The following is a 17,836-nucleotide window of genomic DNA, read 5'->3' on the forward strand; positions in this document are numbered from 1 at the left end:
GAAACTAAGGGGGTGGGAATCATGATGATGTGGGTAGAGAGAATAAAGGATCATAAGAGTGCACCTGACAGCTTCCTTTTCATTTCTGTTTTGGCTGCCAGATTATAATGAAAGCAGGCGCTTGAAGAAGGAACATAAGATGTTGGATACCAAAAACCCTTACAACCTGTACCATAAGCAGGGCCAAGTTATAGCAGTGCTGTTTTGAGTGCTTTTGTTAGACCACAGTCATTCTACACAGTGCTTTTTACAGTGTGAGACCATGAACCAGCAGCATCAGCATTACTTAGAAATTTGTTAGAAATATAGATTCTTAAGCTGTATCCTGGACCTATGACATCAGGAAGTATAGAGTGGGGGGACTGGGAAATTTGTGTTTTAAAAGTAGCCCTCCAGGTATATTCAAATTTGAAAAGCCATTGGTCTCATAGTAAGGACTCTCAGGCAACCAAGAATCCATTGAGGCACAGTTAGACAGTGTTGAGTCCAACTTAGGGTACCATTTCTAAAAGAGTAGGACCTGCTAGAATGGTCTTTGACCCCGTTAATATAAAGATATGTAATATTTCTAAATTTTCTTCAACAGTGTTCACAAATTTCTTACCACTAATATGAATATTAGCTCATCTAACATTAATTATGATAATTAATGAAATCCCTGGTGTAATGGGAGCTAAATATAGTTGCAGAAGTTTACAGTGGCCGCCTCTTGAGTAAGGCATTTGATTAATTGCTAGCTAGCCACCCCTGGAGGATGCATTTCTGATTAAGACAACTGACCACCTCTACAGTGTAGCATAAATGAACACACTCATACATCATGTTATATAGTCTACGTGAAGGAATTTTTAAAAAACTTTTAAAAAGTTGAAATTATTAAAGCATTATTTAAATAGCATAAAATGCTTTCATTCTAAGTATACAATTTTTGGCAAACTTACAGTCATGTAACCACTACACCAATCAAAATACATACTGTGAACACCTAGATCATATCTGTGGCTTCCTATGAGTAGAATTTTCCACTTCTATGCTACAATAGGTTACCATTTGGCTGTAGGTTGTATAATTTTATGTAAATTATGTAAAACCAGTTGCATGGATTTCAGATTGATTTTTGTTATATTCTCAGTAGTTATTTTCCTTTTACTGTATGTCACTATCTATTATGCGACTAGTACAGGTTGTTTATTTGTGATAATGTTTTGTTTTCAGTTTGGGGATGTGATAAAGCATAAATAAAACATTCATATTCCAATCTTTATGTAAACATGTATTTTTATGTAAATATCTACAAACATGGATCATAAGCTATATGTATATTTGATTTAATAACAAATTCCTAATATGGGGCTGGCGAGATGGCTCAGAGGTTAAGAGCACTTGCTGCATTTGAAGAGGATCCAGGTTCTGTTCTCAGCACCCACATGGTGTCTCACAACCACCCATACCTCCAGTTCCAAGAGATGTGACATGCTTATTCTGGTCTCTGTAAGTTCTAGATGCACATGTGATACATACATTCAGGCAAAACACTAATACACATTAAATAAATATAAATAAACCTTTAAAGAAAAAAAAAAAAAGAAACCACTAATGTAACTTTCCAAAGTTGTATTGTTTTGAGTTCCTACCAACAGAATAAGTACTCTGGTTGTTCCATATTCCTATCAATATTTGGTATTGCCAGTTTTAAAAAAATTATGCTAAATGATTTAAAATAACTTACAGATACTCTTTCCCTCTCTCTACTTTAAATGTCGGCCTGGATGTTTGGTTTCTGCAAAGCCCACAGAGTTAATAATGTTGATCCAGGTGACTTAGATAGAGACTAAGTATTTCTGTTTCCTCACACTAGAATTAGTTTTCTGGATAGCACTTATCTGTGACTGCTAGTTATGCAGTCTACCTTTTGTTCACTTCCTCGCTTAGTCTGTCAGTTCTCTGGCTGCGTTGGATCCATTTTTTCAGAGAGCAGTTGTACCTCAAGTTGCTAAGAAATAGGACAGGTGGCAGAATTCTTCTCTTCCAGAAGCTTTTTGGAACTGAGTTTCTGAAACATACATACATAGAAACTCTAAAAAAGAAATATAACTAATAAGGCTTGTGCAGACTTGAATAAGGGCATTGTCCAAATATAGCCTTCTGTTAGATGACTTTTAGGGACTTACAGACAGGTGGCTGTAGAAAACAGTAAACTGTCAACTTGTTACTCCGTGCTGACTATGGGAATTATACCTTAGAATATCAAGCTAATCATCAGCAAATGGCAACAAATATGAAGACCCACAAGTAGATACTATGCAGAGAGAGAGACAGAGACAGAGAGACAGAGAGACCTTGGAACACACAGCCCTAAATGAGATGTCTCTATCAAGTCCCTCAGCTCAGAGCTTGGCAAACCAGCAGAAGAGAAAGCAGAAAGAGTGTAAGAGCCAGAGGGGATGTAGGACACCAAGAACACACAGCCCTCCGATAACTGATCAAAACTCATATGAACTCACAGAGATGGAAGCCGCAAGCACCTCCTGTATGAGTCTGCACCAGATCCTCTGTGTATACATTATAGCTCTAAGTTTAGTGGTGCTATGGGCTTCCTGAGTGAGTGGGTCTCTGATTCTCCTGCCTTCTCCTGAGCGCTTTTCCTTTTGTTGATCTGTCTTGTCCAACTTTGATGTGGTAGTTTTGTTTTATCTTATTATATCTGATTTTATCATAGTTTTAAAAAATAAATGGATGGATGAATGAAAACCTAGACAGCAGGGTGAGGTTAATAGCTGTTATTTATATCTGCTGGAAGAGGGACAATCCATTTTCCTTGGGCAGGTCTTATGCTTGGGAGTAATTGACAAACTTATAATGAATTCCACAGTTTGATTTGTGTGTTTTTATTTGGTTACAGTTTGGTAATGTTTTTTCCTTTTTGTGTGGTTTTATTTTGTTAGGCTTCATTTCTTTGAGGGGAGTTCTTGTTATATTGAGCTTTTGCTTTTTGAGGAAGAACTTAAACTTGGGTGTGTGGGGAGGAGGAGGAGATCTAGAAGGACTTGGCAGAGGAGAAGAATATGATCAAAATATATTGAAAATTTAAAACTGTTTTAAATAATAAAAATTAAAATGAATATAAAGCTAATTACTAGTCCGAGATTACAATATTACAATTAGCAGAAAGAAGTTTAAAAAAAAATCTGTTCTGTAAAATTAATTAAAGAGGATCATATATTTGAGAGAGAAATTTAGGGCAACATAGGAAGATTTGGAGCAAAGAAAGGGAGGTATGGAAATGATGTAGAGTGCTCATAGAATTCTCAAAAAATTAAAAAGAAATTATTCTATTGTGACTATAATTAATGATGGTATATTATGTGCTTGAAAATGCAAAGAAGTTAGATGGATATTAAGTGTTCTCACTACAAAAAATAATAATGATGAGTGGGAATGGATGCTAATTACTAAATTTAATCATAGCATTATATGCTTGTATACCTCAGACATCATATTGTACATGACAACTATGTGCAATTATGGGTCAAGTTTTAAAAAATAAAGAAAAATGTTGACATTAGTTTCACTTAAAATAACATTAAAACGTATAAACATAAACATAGAGTATATAAACACACTTAGATTGCTAAACAGTATGTGCTCTGCATTTATGGGTTGTTTTGATTTATTTATTCAGTTTTATAAATTTCTTTAATTTCTATCTTTTCTGTAATAAACACATGTCCCTTTTATATTGCAAAAGTTGTAACCCTGATTTTTGAGTGCTCAGTTCTCATAGCAATTTCAGGATTATATTCCTTCTTTTTCTTTAATCGTGGGCAGCAGACATTGACTACGGTAGATTCCAATCTAGAAAGAAAAAGGCACCGTGTTCTGCTTTCCGCTCTTCTGAGCTGGCAGTGCATGAATGGCCCGCAGGCTTTGCTGTAGCAGTCCATCACAGACCTAAGCTTCACTCACTGTCAAAGGGCACGAGGGTTTTTTTTTTTTCCTTAACCCTAAATGAACAGAATTTCACCTTATAAAGCTTGGCACATAAGCACAGGGCTTCTTTCTAGCCTATTATTTTGACTTTTGTAGCTGTTGGCAAGTCATCAGGGATTTCCTCTGGGCTTTCTGATGAAATAACAAGCGATCTTTGTTTTCTTCCTTTTTGCTTCAGCTGACCTGAATAATGTCAGGTTCTCCGCGTATAGGACTGCCATGAAGCTCAGAAGGCTCCAGAAGGCCCTTTGCTGTAAGTATGAGCCACTATTTGAAGGCTTTGATAATTTCTCTTTGCTCAAAGAATGGGGCTTGGGGATTTTTGACAAGGTCATTTTGCCAGGTAAAATTCATTCTTTAAAGTGTTTAGCTCAGTATCTACCTAGACTATTTTGTTAGATGAGAACTATCTCTGCGTGTGTTCGCAACTATTGTTAAATTGATAAGATATTAATAAATTTTATTTTTTGCCATGAGTAGCATTTGCACCCACATTTAGCTTTGTGCAAGTTACATTACCTCCCCCTTTCCCTTTACATCTTCATTTTAGAAAGGACATTTAGTATTAGAGGGTTATGGCAGTGTTATTAGAACCAAGTTCACAGATATATATCATTTTTTTAAGACTAATATTCAGATGGATGTTATGATAGAAGAAAGATGATTGGATCTTTTGTTTGCTTGTTTTTCCAGACAGGGTTTCTGTGTGTAGCCCTGGCTATCCTGGAACTAGCTCTGTAGACCAGGATGTTCTCAAACTTAGTGAGCTGTCTCTTGGGGTTAAAGGCAGCAATACCATGCCTGGCTAGATTATTTTTAAAAATCATGTATGTTTGTAAAAATGCTGAAGTATGACACGGATACTTTTGTTACATGGCTATTGTATCAATGAAATTAATTATGGATAATATTGTTTAAGTGTTAGTATGCATTAAGGATACGTTCATGAAATAGATAGGCACACACACTACCATAAAAGAATTTATAATGTAATGACGGATACCCAAGGTATATATGAAAATCTGGGGACTCACATAAATGTACATAAAAGTCATCAACATGTTACAATCATAAGTATCCGTGTTATAATCGTGACTGATATAAACAGTGGTTATTGTCTCCATTTCCAGGCTGAGGCACTGAGGACAAGTGGGTAGATAATTTGATTGTCGTATTTAGTTTGGTAGCACTGGGAGAATGGCACACTATGAACACTAGCTTTGTGCAGTGAGGTATAGAGAATGTTCATGGGAATTAGTGTCATCTAAGCCATATAGGTCCAGAAACATAGGTAGAGCTCACTCAAGGAAGAATGTTCTAGTCATTTGGAGAGAAGGCTGTATTTTCAGGCCTGGAGCCTAAAGAGAGCAGAAAGTACTCAGGAACTGAGATTCCTTCAGCATGGCTACTGTGCAGAATTCCAAGGAGGGCAATTGTGAAATATTAGGCTGGAGAGAGAACCAGGAGACAGATTGTATAGAGCTTTTTAAACCCAAGTTAAAGACTTTAGAGATCAGTGGGAGCCATTCAAGAGATTTTGGCAAGGCAATGGCATGGTTGAATTTTCACTCAGAAAAACCATTCTGGATGTGAAAGAAAGCATGAGTTGAGGGGTTAAACTGCTGTCAGGAAAGAGATCTATTACAGAATTGAAACAATATGGCGGCCTGAATAGGAATGGAGGAGCATTTTCAATATCTAGGAGGTAGACTTGTGATCTAAGCCTTAGTGGCTTATGGATTGTAAACTTGGATAGCAGAGCTTGGTGAAATGTACAGTTCTGAGGAGAACTATAAAAACAAGATTAACAGTTGAAAGCATGGAAAGGTTAAGAGAGTATAGTCACAGGGAGAGGGACGGAGAGAGAGAGAGGAAGAGAGGGGGTTGGTAGTCATTTAGGACAGAGATGAGCAACCAAGAAAAATTAGTACAAGGGCATGGCTAGGAGTTCAGTAGGAAAATCCAAGATGTTGTAGTGCCATGAGAAGAAAAAAAAAAGGGATCTGTTATTAAGGTCAGATGATGTTGGTGACAGTGCCCATTGTATATAGCAACAAAGAGAGCCTTAATAACTTTGGAGAAGGTAATACACTTAATAGCTTAAAAATGAACCAAAAGTATGGATGGATGACATCTGCCTATTCTTACAGATCCTTGGTTCTAAAGGGAAGGAAAGAGGGGTTGTAATAAATTTGAGATGACTGAGGAAGTAAAGATTACTGGCTTAAGAGGAGAGGATAAAAATGGGCAAGATATGGGCAGGTGGTCTAGACACTTCCCTGCTATTGCAGCGTCAGAGAGAAGGATACATGCAGGTTCTAGGTAACTGGCTGGCTGCTCTTCCAGAGGTCCTGAGTTCGATTCCCAGCAACCACATGGTGCCTTACAACCATCTGTAATGGCATCTCATGCCCTCTTCTGCTGTGTCTGAAGAAAGCTACAGTGTATTCATATTACATAAAATAAATAAATAAATAAATAAAAAAAAAAGAGACATTGCTGAGCACTATTTCCAAAGTGGAACTGTTTTAAAAGTGATTAGGTCTAGGCTATGGCCATTTACATAAATGACAATGTGAATTCTGTGTGAGTTGTCATGGAGGTATAATAGAAAGTTAAGATATTGAGAAGCTAGGGTTATGTATGAGTCATGCATGCTGATATTAAAATCACTCCAAATTGGGGACAGATTTGAGAAACACTGAATGACCATAAACCTTGGCCACTAAGGTTCTTTGGGGACAAAGATGTCCAATCCAGAGGGTCTCAGAAGTAGGTGGTACTATAGTCAAGAAACCATTGGTTTATGGTTGTCACATAGAGATGTAAGCGCCCTAGAAGTGAAATTACTGAGAAGAATCAGGTAGGCTCATTTTCTTTTCATACTGAGATTTCCAATGCTTAACACAGAACTGGGCAGAGAGTAAGGCTTTCTGCTTTCATAGAATGAATACATGGATGAAAGCCAATGGAAGATTCCATTGCCTTACGAGCTTATAGCCTGAAGTTATCATTTTCAGGTGTATAGCTGCCAAGTTTAAGTAGTTAATAAAAGGCTCCCCATGCCTAGGATTTTCTTGGGGACCTGGTTAATGAACCATAGCAGGCACAAAGGAGTTTGGGGTAGGGTGGAGTCAAGGGGCTGAATAGAGAAAGTCTTCTGTCTTTTTTCTTCTCTTGACCCTGCCCCATCCCAGAGATACTACTTTCCTTTGATAAAAAGGAGAATTATGAACTGGTTATTATAAAGTGCTATAGAATATTCCTGTAAGATCCCAAAAGTTCAAAAGAGGTAACCAGCTGTTTCAGGTTATACTATGACAAAACTCAGAAATAGACTACGTTGAAATGTCTCTAACGTCTCATGACTATTATCCCTTCCCATAACTGCATGGGAACCATTTGAACATTATTCAGTTTTTATGGTGAAAGAGTCCTATTCATTGGCTTTTATTTCTGTGTATGCGAAAATTTTTGATAAACACTAGGGAATTGGAGGAGTTAGATATTGTAAAAAAATGTTAGCCATTTGAGGTGGTAACCTTGTAATAAACTTAAGCTCTGAATGTAGGATGATTTTGTTGAATTTCACTTTTAAGCAGATTTGAAATTCTCAGCATTTCTTTTCAGAACTTCACTCTTATTTGAAAAAAAAAAATCAAGGATGGCAAAATTAGAGCGTATTTATCTAAATTAGGTACTGAATTCTTAAGAATGCATGGATAATGCCTTGCAGACTATGGCCCCATGTGCAGTGGGAACAGAGTGAGAAGTTTTGCCAATCCATTTACTTTTGAAAAACATGTGTGGTCCAATTCCTTAGTGAGTTTTCAATAGGTGATTTAAGAACTTCCTCTAAATTTTGTATTTGCTTAGGTTTATCTTCTAGTTCTTTTTTTTTTTTATTTCTATGCCTGCAAAAGCCTGATAAAGAGCTATTGTCCTTGGTCTAAAGCAAGTGAAACTTGCCCTGGCTAGTTTTTCCTACCAAATGTCTGCTTCTACTATGTCTTACATTAATGGAAATTAGTGATGTTATCTCTATGATTTCTTAATGCCAGTGAGGAGATTGAATTACAGATGGCTTGGAAAACATACTTAGCTGCCTCTATAAAGCAACTGATTTTTTAAAACCTTCCTATCAAAGTTCAATATTACAATAAACCAAATAACATATTTTATCTACTATAGATAGAGAATATGCTACTTACGTTATGAATATCACCATTGGCTTACAGTGCCCCTCAGTTTATAATCACTGTTAATGTTGCATGGTCTGTAGTGCTTTTCTGGGCATTGTGAGTAAGTAAAAGTTAAAGTTGATAGAACTGCAAAGATAAATTGGAAATCTTAGTAAGAAGGATTTTTGAGTCTCTTTATATGGTTGAGAGCTTGGGGGCAAGTATGAAGACGACAATGTAGGCTTTTCCTTTCTTCCGTGGTTCCGATTACACTCCGTAAGTGTGGATCCTCTATAATTAAAAAGATAACCAAATCGCAAGAGCAGAAGAAAAAATGCACTTAAAAAAGCAGGTATATTTAGTTTATTTTTATGTAGGGAATTGAAGAGAACCACAGGCCTAAATAGATGACAGTTGATAAATGTGACAACTACTTTCCATGCAAGAAGAATTTGAGAATAATTTGCCTCTGTTTAGGAATGAAATCCTAAATTATAGCCATGTGGTACAGTATAGGATTGTCTGAATAAAGCTGAAACTTCTGCATTTGCCCTTACTTAAGATGAACAAAGTGAAGAAAATATGCTTTCATCCATGGACCTTACCATCTAATAGTGCATTAAAGTGGCTAAAGGAGGCATTAGGCAGGGTTACATTGGTATTGTAGACTCACAGGAACCCACAATATCATGGCTTATACATCTACACTTTATTGCCATAAAAAGCTACAACACAGTTGCATTAAATGCAGGATATGGATCCTCAGTCATACACTGCCTCACAGGAAGGACTCTTAGAAACAGGAGAATGATTTTGTTCCCCCATCTACTTTTTAATACACATACATTATTTTTCATGTAAGGTAGAGGGCATATCTCTGTTAGGTAAGAATTTAAAATATTTTGAAGACATGACAAATAATGCTTTTAAAAGTATGTTACTTTCCAGATGTCAGCACCTCAAGAGGAAGAGGTTTTGTGATAACACCCATATTATCTTCCAGGGGAAGGACTGAGGTCTTGTAGTAAGTTTCTCTGACGTCCATCAGTTGCAGAACAGGAAAAGAGCTGCTTGGTTGGTGCTCAGTTCTAATGGGTGATATCAAAGAGTACTTTGTAGGCTCCATTATCCAAGAATGACTAGTTTCATTTCCCATTATTCTAGGCACCTTTCCATATTTGTCATTCTTTCTGGAATTGCATACATTCAAACGTATTGTTCCCACACTAGGACTAACACCTCTTTCATCAATTAACCTTTACTTAAGAGTAAATGCTAACTGCCTATGCATTCCTAAATCCAGCTTCTGCATTTTTATAAGTTTCTTTCTTAAAAAGTTAGTTCTTTCAGAGTTTCAGATTTCTACTTGTTTTGAGCATTTTACTCTCTCTCCTCCCCCACTTTTTCCCGTCTGTCCATTCTTTTTCTACCCATGCAACATTGTATGTTGTGCGATTTTTTTCTTCCTTCTTCTTTTTTTTTTAATTCTTAAGTATAATTTGTAATGCCCAAATATTCTTGGATGTATATATATATGTATATATATATATATATCCCTTAGGATTGAGCACTGTATAGTCTCTTATTCACTGTGCTTTGGCCATTTGTGTGTCTTTATGTTAATTAGTATTTACTGCAAACAGAACACCCTCAGATGAGGGTTAAGAGCTGCACTGATCCATGGGTATAACGAAAAGCCATTAGGATTTAGTTTAATAATATGTTAGTTTAATATCATAATGGTAATTGGTTCTCTCCTAGGGCCTGTGTTCTGCTTAGCCATAATTTCTTGACCTGTTAATAGTACAAGGTATGACATTTTATCCTGTGGTATATATAGAACTTAAATGTAATCAGAAAGTGGCTCTTTACTCTCATGATGTTCATACCAGTATTGTACCAGTGAGCATGTTTTGCTAGGCCACAAGCTGAGCCAGAGCATCACATCAAGCTGGTACAGACATGGTGCTGAAGGTGCTATGCAAGCAACCAGAAGAGAAAAGTATTCACCAATCCTATCCAGGTACAAACCCTGGAAGTCACAAGGGTCTTTAGTTTACCAAAGGTATTGCTGCTGCTAAGAGAAACATTGAAGGGAGTAGAAAGGACTAGCTAGATGGATGAGCCAGTAGCTACCCATGCCTGATGACTGGAGTTTCATCCTGGGGAATAGAAGAAGAGAGCCAGATGTTCTATGATCTCCGCACATGTATTATGGCACGGGCATTCCCTACTTGACTAAATTAAATAAATGTACTAATATTTTAAAAAGAAATTAAAATTAATGCACAAAAAATTCTTCTCTCCCAGGCTAAAATTGTAAGTCACTCTTCAGTGGAATGTAGCTTTGGAATGCCACAGAAATGTCCATGATTCATACTAGACTTCTGAGTTTCATTCTTAGGAAGGTAGTCCCACCCAATTAAACATAATACTGTCTCAGTGATCCAGGTGTTCAAATTATCCCTCCACCCACTTACAGATTTTCACACAGGAAAGGAGCAGAAAACATTTTGTCCTGTAAAATTATAGCAGATTACATACAGAACACAAACCTTTTACTGTATCCCCAATATTGTTCTTAAATTTTCATTATCATAATTAATGGCCACACTTTTTAGTCACAGCATGAGAAATGATTCTTCTCAATATTTGACTACATAAATATTCTTATGGTGTACTTTCTAGTATACATGCTTAATAACTAATATATCCTATGAATCAAGAGGCAAACAACATAGTCATATTTAATGTTGTTTCATGAAGTGAGGATCACAGGGGGAGCTCTCATTCCTGTATTCACAGTATTTGACCCATTGGCTGTCTTTCTCACTATTAAAAGAGTGAAGGTTGTAGCCTTTCAACCTAAAGCAGATGTGAGTCAATGCTAAGAGAGCGTTCTTTCTCATAGATACCAACATTGCGTTATATTTTCTCTTATAGGAAAAAAAAAAAGGACATAACTTGGTGCCTTCCTTACCCTCTTAGCATCAGTCTCACTTTCCTTTTCCCATTGGTTTTCATCCAAATCCTAGCCCTTTCACCAACATGTGTACAAGCATTACCTTTGGATTTAGCCATTGTGTTGGTCCTTGTTGATGGTGGCATCACCATTTACTCCATTACCAAGGGTAATAGACATTGCTGTAATGAGAACAGAGATTGGGTTGTTCTGCCTTCTAGAACAAACCTTTGACATGTTGAGTTAGGCTTGATACTGGAAAGAAAAAATCCACCGATTCCTATGGAATGTATGTATTTAAGTTTCAATATCTGGATTTTCTCGTTTTTGCAGTAGTATTCATTTGATTTCTGTTACTGTGACAACCACCATGGCCTTAAACTCCCAGATCATAGTCCATTACTGAGGTAACTAAGAGTAGGAACTCAAGGTAGGAACTGAATCTGAAGCCATGGAGGAACACTGCTTACTGGGTTAATCTCAATGTCTTGCTCAGTGTACTTTGCTTTTTTGTATATCCCAGGACCACTTGCCCAGGAATGACACTGCCCACAGTGGGCTGGGTAGCATCACATTAATAAAGAAAATTCTCCACAGAGTTGCCCACGGGCTAATATGATGGAGGCATTTTCTCAAATGACGTTGCTTCTTCCCGGATGACCAGAGCTTGTGTTAAATTCACAAAAAGTAACCACTGTAGCAATATTGCCAGCGATTGAGACTATATTGTAGATAGGAACTACTAGGTCTGGCATCAATCAGGAAAGAAAACTGTGCTGGAGGGAATATGTACCAGTAATTCCCTTTGTTGAATTATCTTTTAATTGTAATTTGGTCCCACTGGTGTAGCCCATTTCTCAGAGTTAATAGTTGCTCAGATTCCTTTGTTTGCTGCTCCACCCCTGGGTCAGAGGAAATAAAACTCTGTGGAAGGAGACGGTGCTTCCCCCTTAGCCTTTGCTAATTCAGCTAATACAGTTTTCATCTGCTCTAATATCAGCATGCAGATCCATTCTAATCCGTTCTGTTAACTTCTTCTATTTGAGTTCTTAGTCCAGACACTACTAGAAAATTGAATGTTCATCCATAATGAAGTCCAAAGCCTGGGCTACTACATGCTAAGGGTAGCTTGCCAACCAGCATCACCAGTTTTTCTTTCTAAGTAATGCATTCCTAATATTTTAGTGAAGAATGGCTTGTGACTCTTGTAAACACTCTCACTCCTGACATTGACTACAATAATAGTGGCGGTTAGACGGTCAGTTGTTAGGAAGGATGTCAGGAGCAAAATGGCATTGTTTGCAAATCTGCAGTTCTTTTTAGGACCAGATACCATATACCAACCACACCAAAATAATATGCATCACAGCTACAGACTGCATCACAGCTTGTTCCAGAGACCGAGTGATTTTTTTTTTTTTAAACAAAAGCCACACCAAGGTACATTTTGTCTCTGATCGAGATCCACTGATGTGAACACAAGCACTTTGGCAAACCAGGAGGGCAAACTGGAGTTTTGCCTAGGGATTCCTATATCTTGATGATAACCCACATGTACTCTTCCTTAAATGTTAGCCCCAAACACCATAGCAGTCATGAGTCTCACTGAGATAAGACAAAAAGCAGGCAGTGTTCATGGCAACAGTCAACATGATGATAATCTATAACCCAATCTGTAACCCAGTTTTACATTTCAACAGGTCATTTATTTCATTGCTGTGACCACTGAACTTTATTGATACTTTAGTAAAGTATCTCAAGACAGCTTCAAGCCCTCTGAGAAAATCATTATAGCACAGACAACTACATAAAAATACACTGAATAATTAAAAATGATTCATTGGTTCTTTGTGAATTTCACATCATGTGCCCTGTCCCTTCATATCTGCCTTCCACTCTTGTAACCTCCTCCCCCAAAAGAAAATAAATAAGAGAATAATAATAATAATAAATCTTGTTGTAGAAGATGTGGTGTGGTGTCACAGTATGTCCCACAGTAGATAACCTTTTGTCCACATAATCCTTACTTGCAAGTGTTCATTGCAATGAGTCACTGGTCTGGTTCAAGGCCTCTGGCTTTGGCTACATTGTTAATGCTGGATCCTCCCCAGGACTCCTCTCAGATAGCCTGTTGTTTCCCTGTGTCATGGAGATCCTGCAGCTTTGCATCTTCAGGACAGGCCTTTTTACATGATCTAGCAAGCACTTCATAGATGGGGTATGTGTTGGGGTGGGCCAACTCAAACACTGGATCTGGGCTTGAGTGGTAGCTGAGCTGGTTAGCTAGTCAGCTCTCCTGTGTCTGCCCAGGTTAGCTCACCCAATACCATAGCCAGAAAGGGGCAGGGCCAGCTCTCTCTGAGGCCCTAGAAAGGCCTAGCTTACCCTCTCCCATGCAACCAGGACTAGCTCTACTGTACTGCCCAGGCGAGGGCAGGGCCAATTCAGCACAGTGCTTCAGGCTGCAGACCAGACCAGGAATATCTGTATGGTCTTTGGGACATCAACACAGGACACTGGCCTATGACATCAATACAGGACACTGGCCTGAGGCATCAACACAAGACATTGGCCTGTGACATCAGTACAGGACACTGGCCTGAGGCATCAACACAAGACATTGGCCTGTGACATCAGTACAGGACACTGGCCTGGGGCATCAACACAAGACACTGGCCTGGGACATCTACACAGACCCTGGCTGCAACAGGACCACAGACCCAGACATAGCCCCTCAGGTAGCAGCAGCATGGGCCCGGATGTCCCTATCACCTCAAATTGCAGTGTAGTCCACTCAGATCAGTATGTCTCCACATGGTAGCATGACCCTCATATGTCCACATGGTATCCAGTAGCAGCCCAGACCATGGACATCTGATTGACCATTAGTGGTAACTTGGGCAACAGACATCAACATAGACCCCAGTTGCAGCAAGACCACTGAACCAGACATGACCCAGTCGAGGCAAAGACGTCATGGTGGCTTCAGGTAGTTGTGCAACGGTCCTCATATTCACTTGTTCCTTACCATTGTTGAATTTCAAGTTTCAATTTTCTCCACAGTGTACTCTGTCTTTCCCATCTCTCTATCACACATTCACCCATCATAGTAGCACTCACTGCCTGTGGCAGGCTCTTCTTCGGGCTGTTCTCTGCCTGAATACTTTTGTTTGCTGTGAGACATTGTTTCATCTAGCCAGGGCTTGGCTCGGACTTCCTATAGACTTGACTGACCTTGAACTCCTGATGCTCTGACCTCTCGAATCCTGGTTTCTACTACCATACTAGATGCACTCAGAAGGTTTACTTTGGAAATATATAGGGTCATCTCAGCAAGTCTCCTGTTGCCATACACTGGGCCAGAAAAGTCAACAGCTTCATCAGTTCTTAAACCATTACTGATCCTTAGCACACCCACCATCTTGCGACTGTCAGCTTGTGCTTCTGTGGGGACTGTAGGAGTTTTTCCTCTCTCATCAACTTAGGGTGACTCTCATTTCTCTCACTAGTTACTAGTATGGCATTCAGATGTGTTTTCCTTTCCACTAAAGTCAGTGAAGACCACTTTTTGCTGACAATTCTCCCATTCCATGCCATCTTGAAGGTGTTTTTGTTTGTTTGTTTGTTTGGTTGGTTGGTTTTTTTTTAGTTCTAAGCATCTATAATTCTGTGAAAGACACAGGAAGTAAAACAGCTTTCTGGTTTCTCCTTTGTGATTTCTAAAATAAAAGCTGCCATTGATAGTTGTATATTTATTTTTAATTGTTATTTAAGTTTTTCCATACAATCTTTTGATCATATTCTTTCCTCTCCCTCAGCTCCTCCCAGATCCTCTCCACACCCTACTTTGTGTTCTTTCTCAAGGAAAAAAAAACTGGAAAAAACAATGAAAATGAAAATCAAAACAGATAAGCAAACAAAAAGGAAAGGAAGAAAGACAGACAGACAGACAGACTTAATAAGACAAAAACAAAACAAAAAGCACACAAATAACCATGGAGTCTCTTTTGTACTGGCCAACTATTCCTGGGCATGGAGCCTGCTCTGGAGTATGGTCAGTATACTTAATGTCATTCCACTGAACAAAACTGATTTGCCCTTTGACAGCTTAGTGGTTAAGGGTAGGACTTTGTGTCCACTTTCCTTCATGTTTGCAATTTTGTCAGGTTTGAACCTGTTTAATTTTGGACATGCTGCCATAGTCTCTATCAGTTTCCTCTGTGTATCAGTCCTCTTGTGTCCGAAAGACACTCTTTGCTTAGAGTCATCTACCACCTCTATCTCTCACCAGCTCTACCACCTCTACCCCTCACCAGCTTCTCACCTCTTCTATATAAAGCCTTGAAGGGAAGGGTTTGATGAAGACATCCCAGTTATGGCTGAGTGTTCCAAAGTCTCTTCCTCTCTGCACCTTGTCTTATGGGGATGAGGGCTGAATGAGGCATTGATCTATCAGCATAGCAATATGTCATCAGAAACTGGTTATTCCCATGGTCCTTTAGCAGAATAATAGTGGTAGGTTTTCTCTTAGATCCATACCTATATAAACTAGGGTTCTTGGCCATTTTAGCACTCTTGTGTACGGGTCTACATCTCATAGAGTGGGTCTTAAATCTAACAAAGTAGTTAATTATTCCCATAACATTTGTGCTATTCCTGTCTTGCAGGCAAGTTTGTGTTGTATGTGGCAAGTCTTGTAATTAGGTGCAATTGTTTACTTCTCTCCTCTGATAGCATGCCAAGTACCTTCCAGCACAAGAAACAACAGTCAGTAGGGATGAAGCTTCTAGTTATACACCCCCTCAAGTTCTCCATGTTTGATGACATGTCATGTCATGTCTTCAGCAACAGGGCCTTACCCATCATGTTATTGAGATAGTTTGTGATCTTTTGGGGAAGGGAGTTTATGGGACCCCTTTGGACAATGACAGGATGTAAACCATGGAATTGATGTTTGAACCTAGAAGGGATGACTAAGCTCAACCAGATCTTCTTCTGAATGGCAAATAAGATGCTGGAAGACTAGCCATTTTCTCCTCTCTCTACCTACTTTTAGACCCACAACCTTCAGGCATGAAGAACACACCACTATGTAGTTCTATTCTTTAATGACATCAAAGCTGTAGCTTCTTTTTCCATTAAAGTATTTTTGAGGAAGTGCAAAGATGGCTTAGTAGCTAAGAGCACATATCATTCTTGTAGAGGACCCAAGTTCCAGTATCCATATTGGGTAGCTTACAACCACATGTAACTCCAGCTCCAAGGAATCTGGCTCTTCACTTGTTTGGCCATCTGTACTTACATGCCCATATCCACACACGTACCCACACACATACACATAGTTAAAAATAAGCCAAGTTTTAAAGACTCTTTCAAGTAATTTTAAAAGAAAACATTTTAAAATTATTTGTTTTATGTATATGAGCATTTTGTCTGCATGTATGTATAGGTATATGTATATGTGGTAACATATGTGCCTGGTCCCTTGAAGATTCAGAAGAGGACATCAGATCCCTGGAGTTATGATTTTAAGTCCCAATCTATATAGGTACTAGGAACTAAACCCAGGTCCTCTTCAAGAGCATCAAGAGCTCTTACATTCATGTGTGCATGTGCACACACATACACATACACATTTGAGCATGTGTACATTTATTTCATATTATAGTATATATTTATATAATGGAAATTGTTAACTTCAAGGAAAAAAATAGCTTTGCAAAACCTTCTGCTAGTTGTTTACTGAGATTTGCAGATAAGCTCATCATTTTGTTTAAAGTTTCACCAAAATAACCTCCATGTATTCCTTACTAGGCTTGGCTTGAACAGTGAGCATGTGTGAGTGTGTGCATGTGTATGACACTTCAATTGTCCACAATTCACTTCTCACCTCTTTGCTGATCCGTGGCATGGTCTCTGTCTGCTTAAATAGAATGCTTTTGAAAATTATTCCATGAAAACAAAATTTTGTTTTTCTGTTTACTATGCTTGTTTGGCCTTGTGTGATGGATTGGTTCTGTATTTAACCACATCCAGTTTTAGCAAAGAACACCATACGGTATTTCTCTCCTGTGTCATCTTCTGTTTCTGTTATTTCAGAGCAATTGCCTCGCTCCCTCTGGAGCTATATATATATATACTGTACATTTTCTGTTGTGCGTTACTATGTATTCACCTGTGTCAACATTAGGTCCAATAAAATGAAATTCATGAAATTTCACTCTTTGTTACCATCCCACGGGTTCATTAGACACTTCACAAAACGTGTGTGTAAAAACCCACACCGTTCTTATTTATATCCTGGATCAGAAGCAAAATAGTTAAAACAGTTAAAGTATATAATAACAAAAATGAAAATAATAGAAAAATTTCATACCTATCTTCAATTCAAAAAGAAATATGTTGGGAATATTGGTATATGGAAGAAATCTGCTCCATCCTTTTAATAACATAACTGGCATGCTATATTTCTGAAGTTTTCCATTACCTGAATGTGAGCATTTGTACTCTTAGGATGTCAGACAGACAAAAGAGATGATGAAAACCTTAGTACCATGTACCTCCCTACTCCCTCCCATGTAGACCCCAATTAGCCTCCCTTTCTGTATAGCCTCCTGCCTGCTTGCATTGTTATTTTTCTATTCTTCATTATTTGCCCATCTGACTCCCAGATAGATCTTGCAGTCTGCCAGTTTCCTACTTC

General features: G+C 38.3%; 1 protein-coding gene across 15 annotated transcripts in view; it reads left to right on the forward strand.

Annotated features, from left to right (window-relative positions):
* Nucleotides 1–17,836, forward strand: part of Dmd (dystrophin, muscular dystrophy) — a 2,390,387-nt gene that overhangs the window by 2,270,985 nt on the left and 101,566 nt on the right. For all 15 annotated transcript variants that reach the window (XM_006527768.3, XM_017318377.1, XM_017318376.1 and 12 more), the window contains one exon: nucleotides 4,169–4,243. In XM_006527768.3, coding sequence (XP_006527831.1) covers nucleotides 4,169–4,243 — 75 coding nt within the window. The remainder of the gene's footprint in view (nucleotides 1–4,168; nucleotides 4,244–17,836) is intronic.

The sequence above is a fragment of the Mus musculus genome, chromosome X (genome assembly GCF_000001635.26).
Source record: "Mus musculus strain C57BL/6J chromosome X, GRCm38.p6 C57BL/6J".
Lineage (NCBI taxonomy): Eukaryota > Metazoa > Chordata > Mammalia > Rodentia > Muridae > Mus > Mus musculus.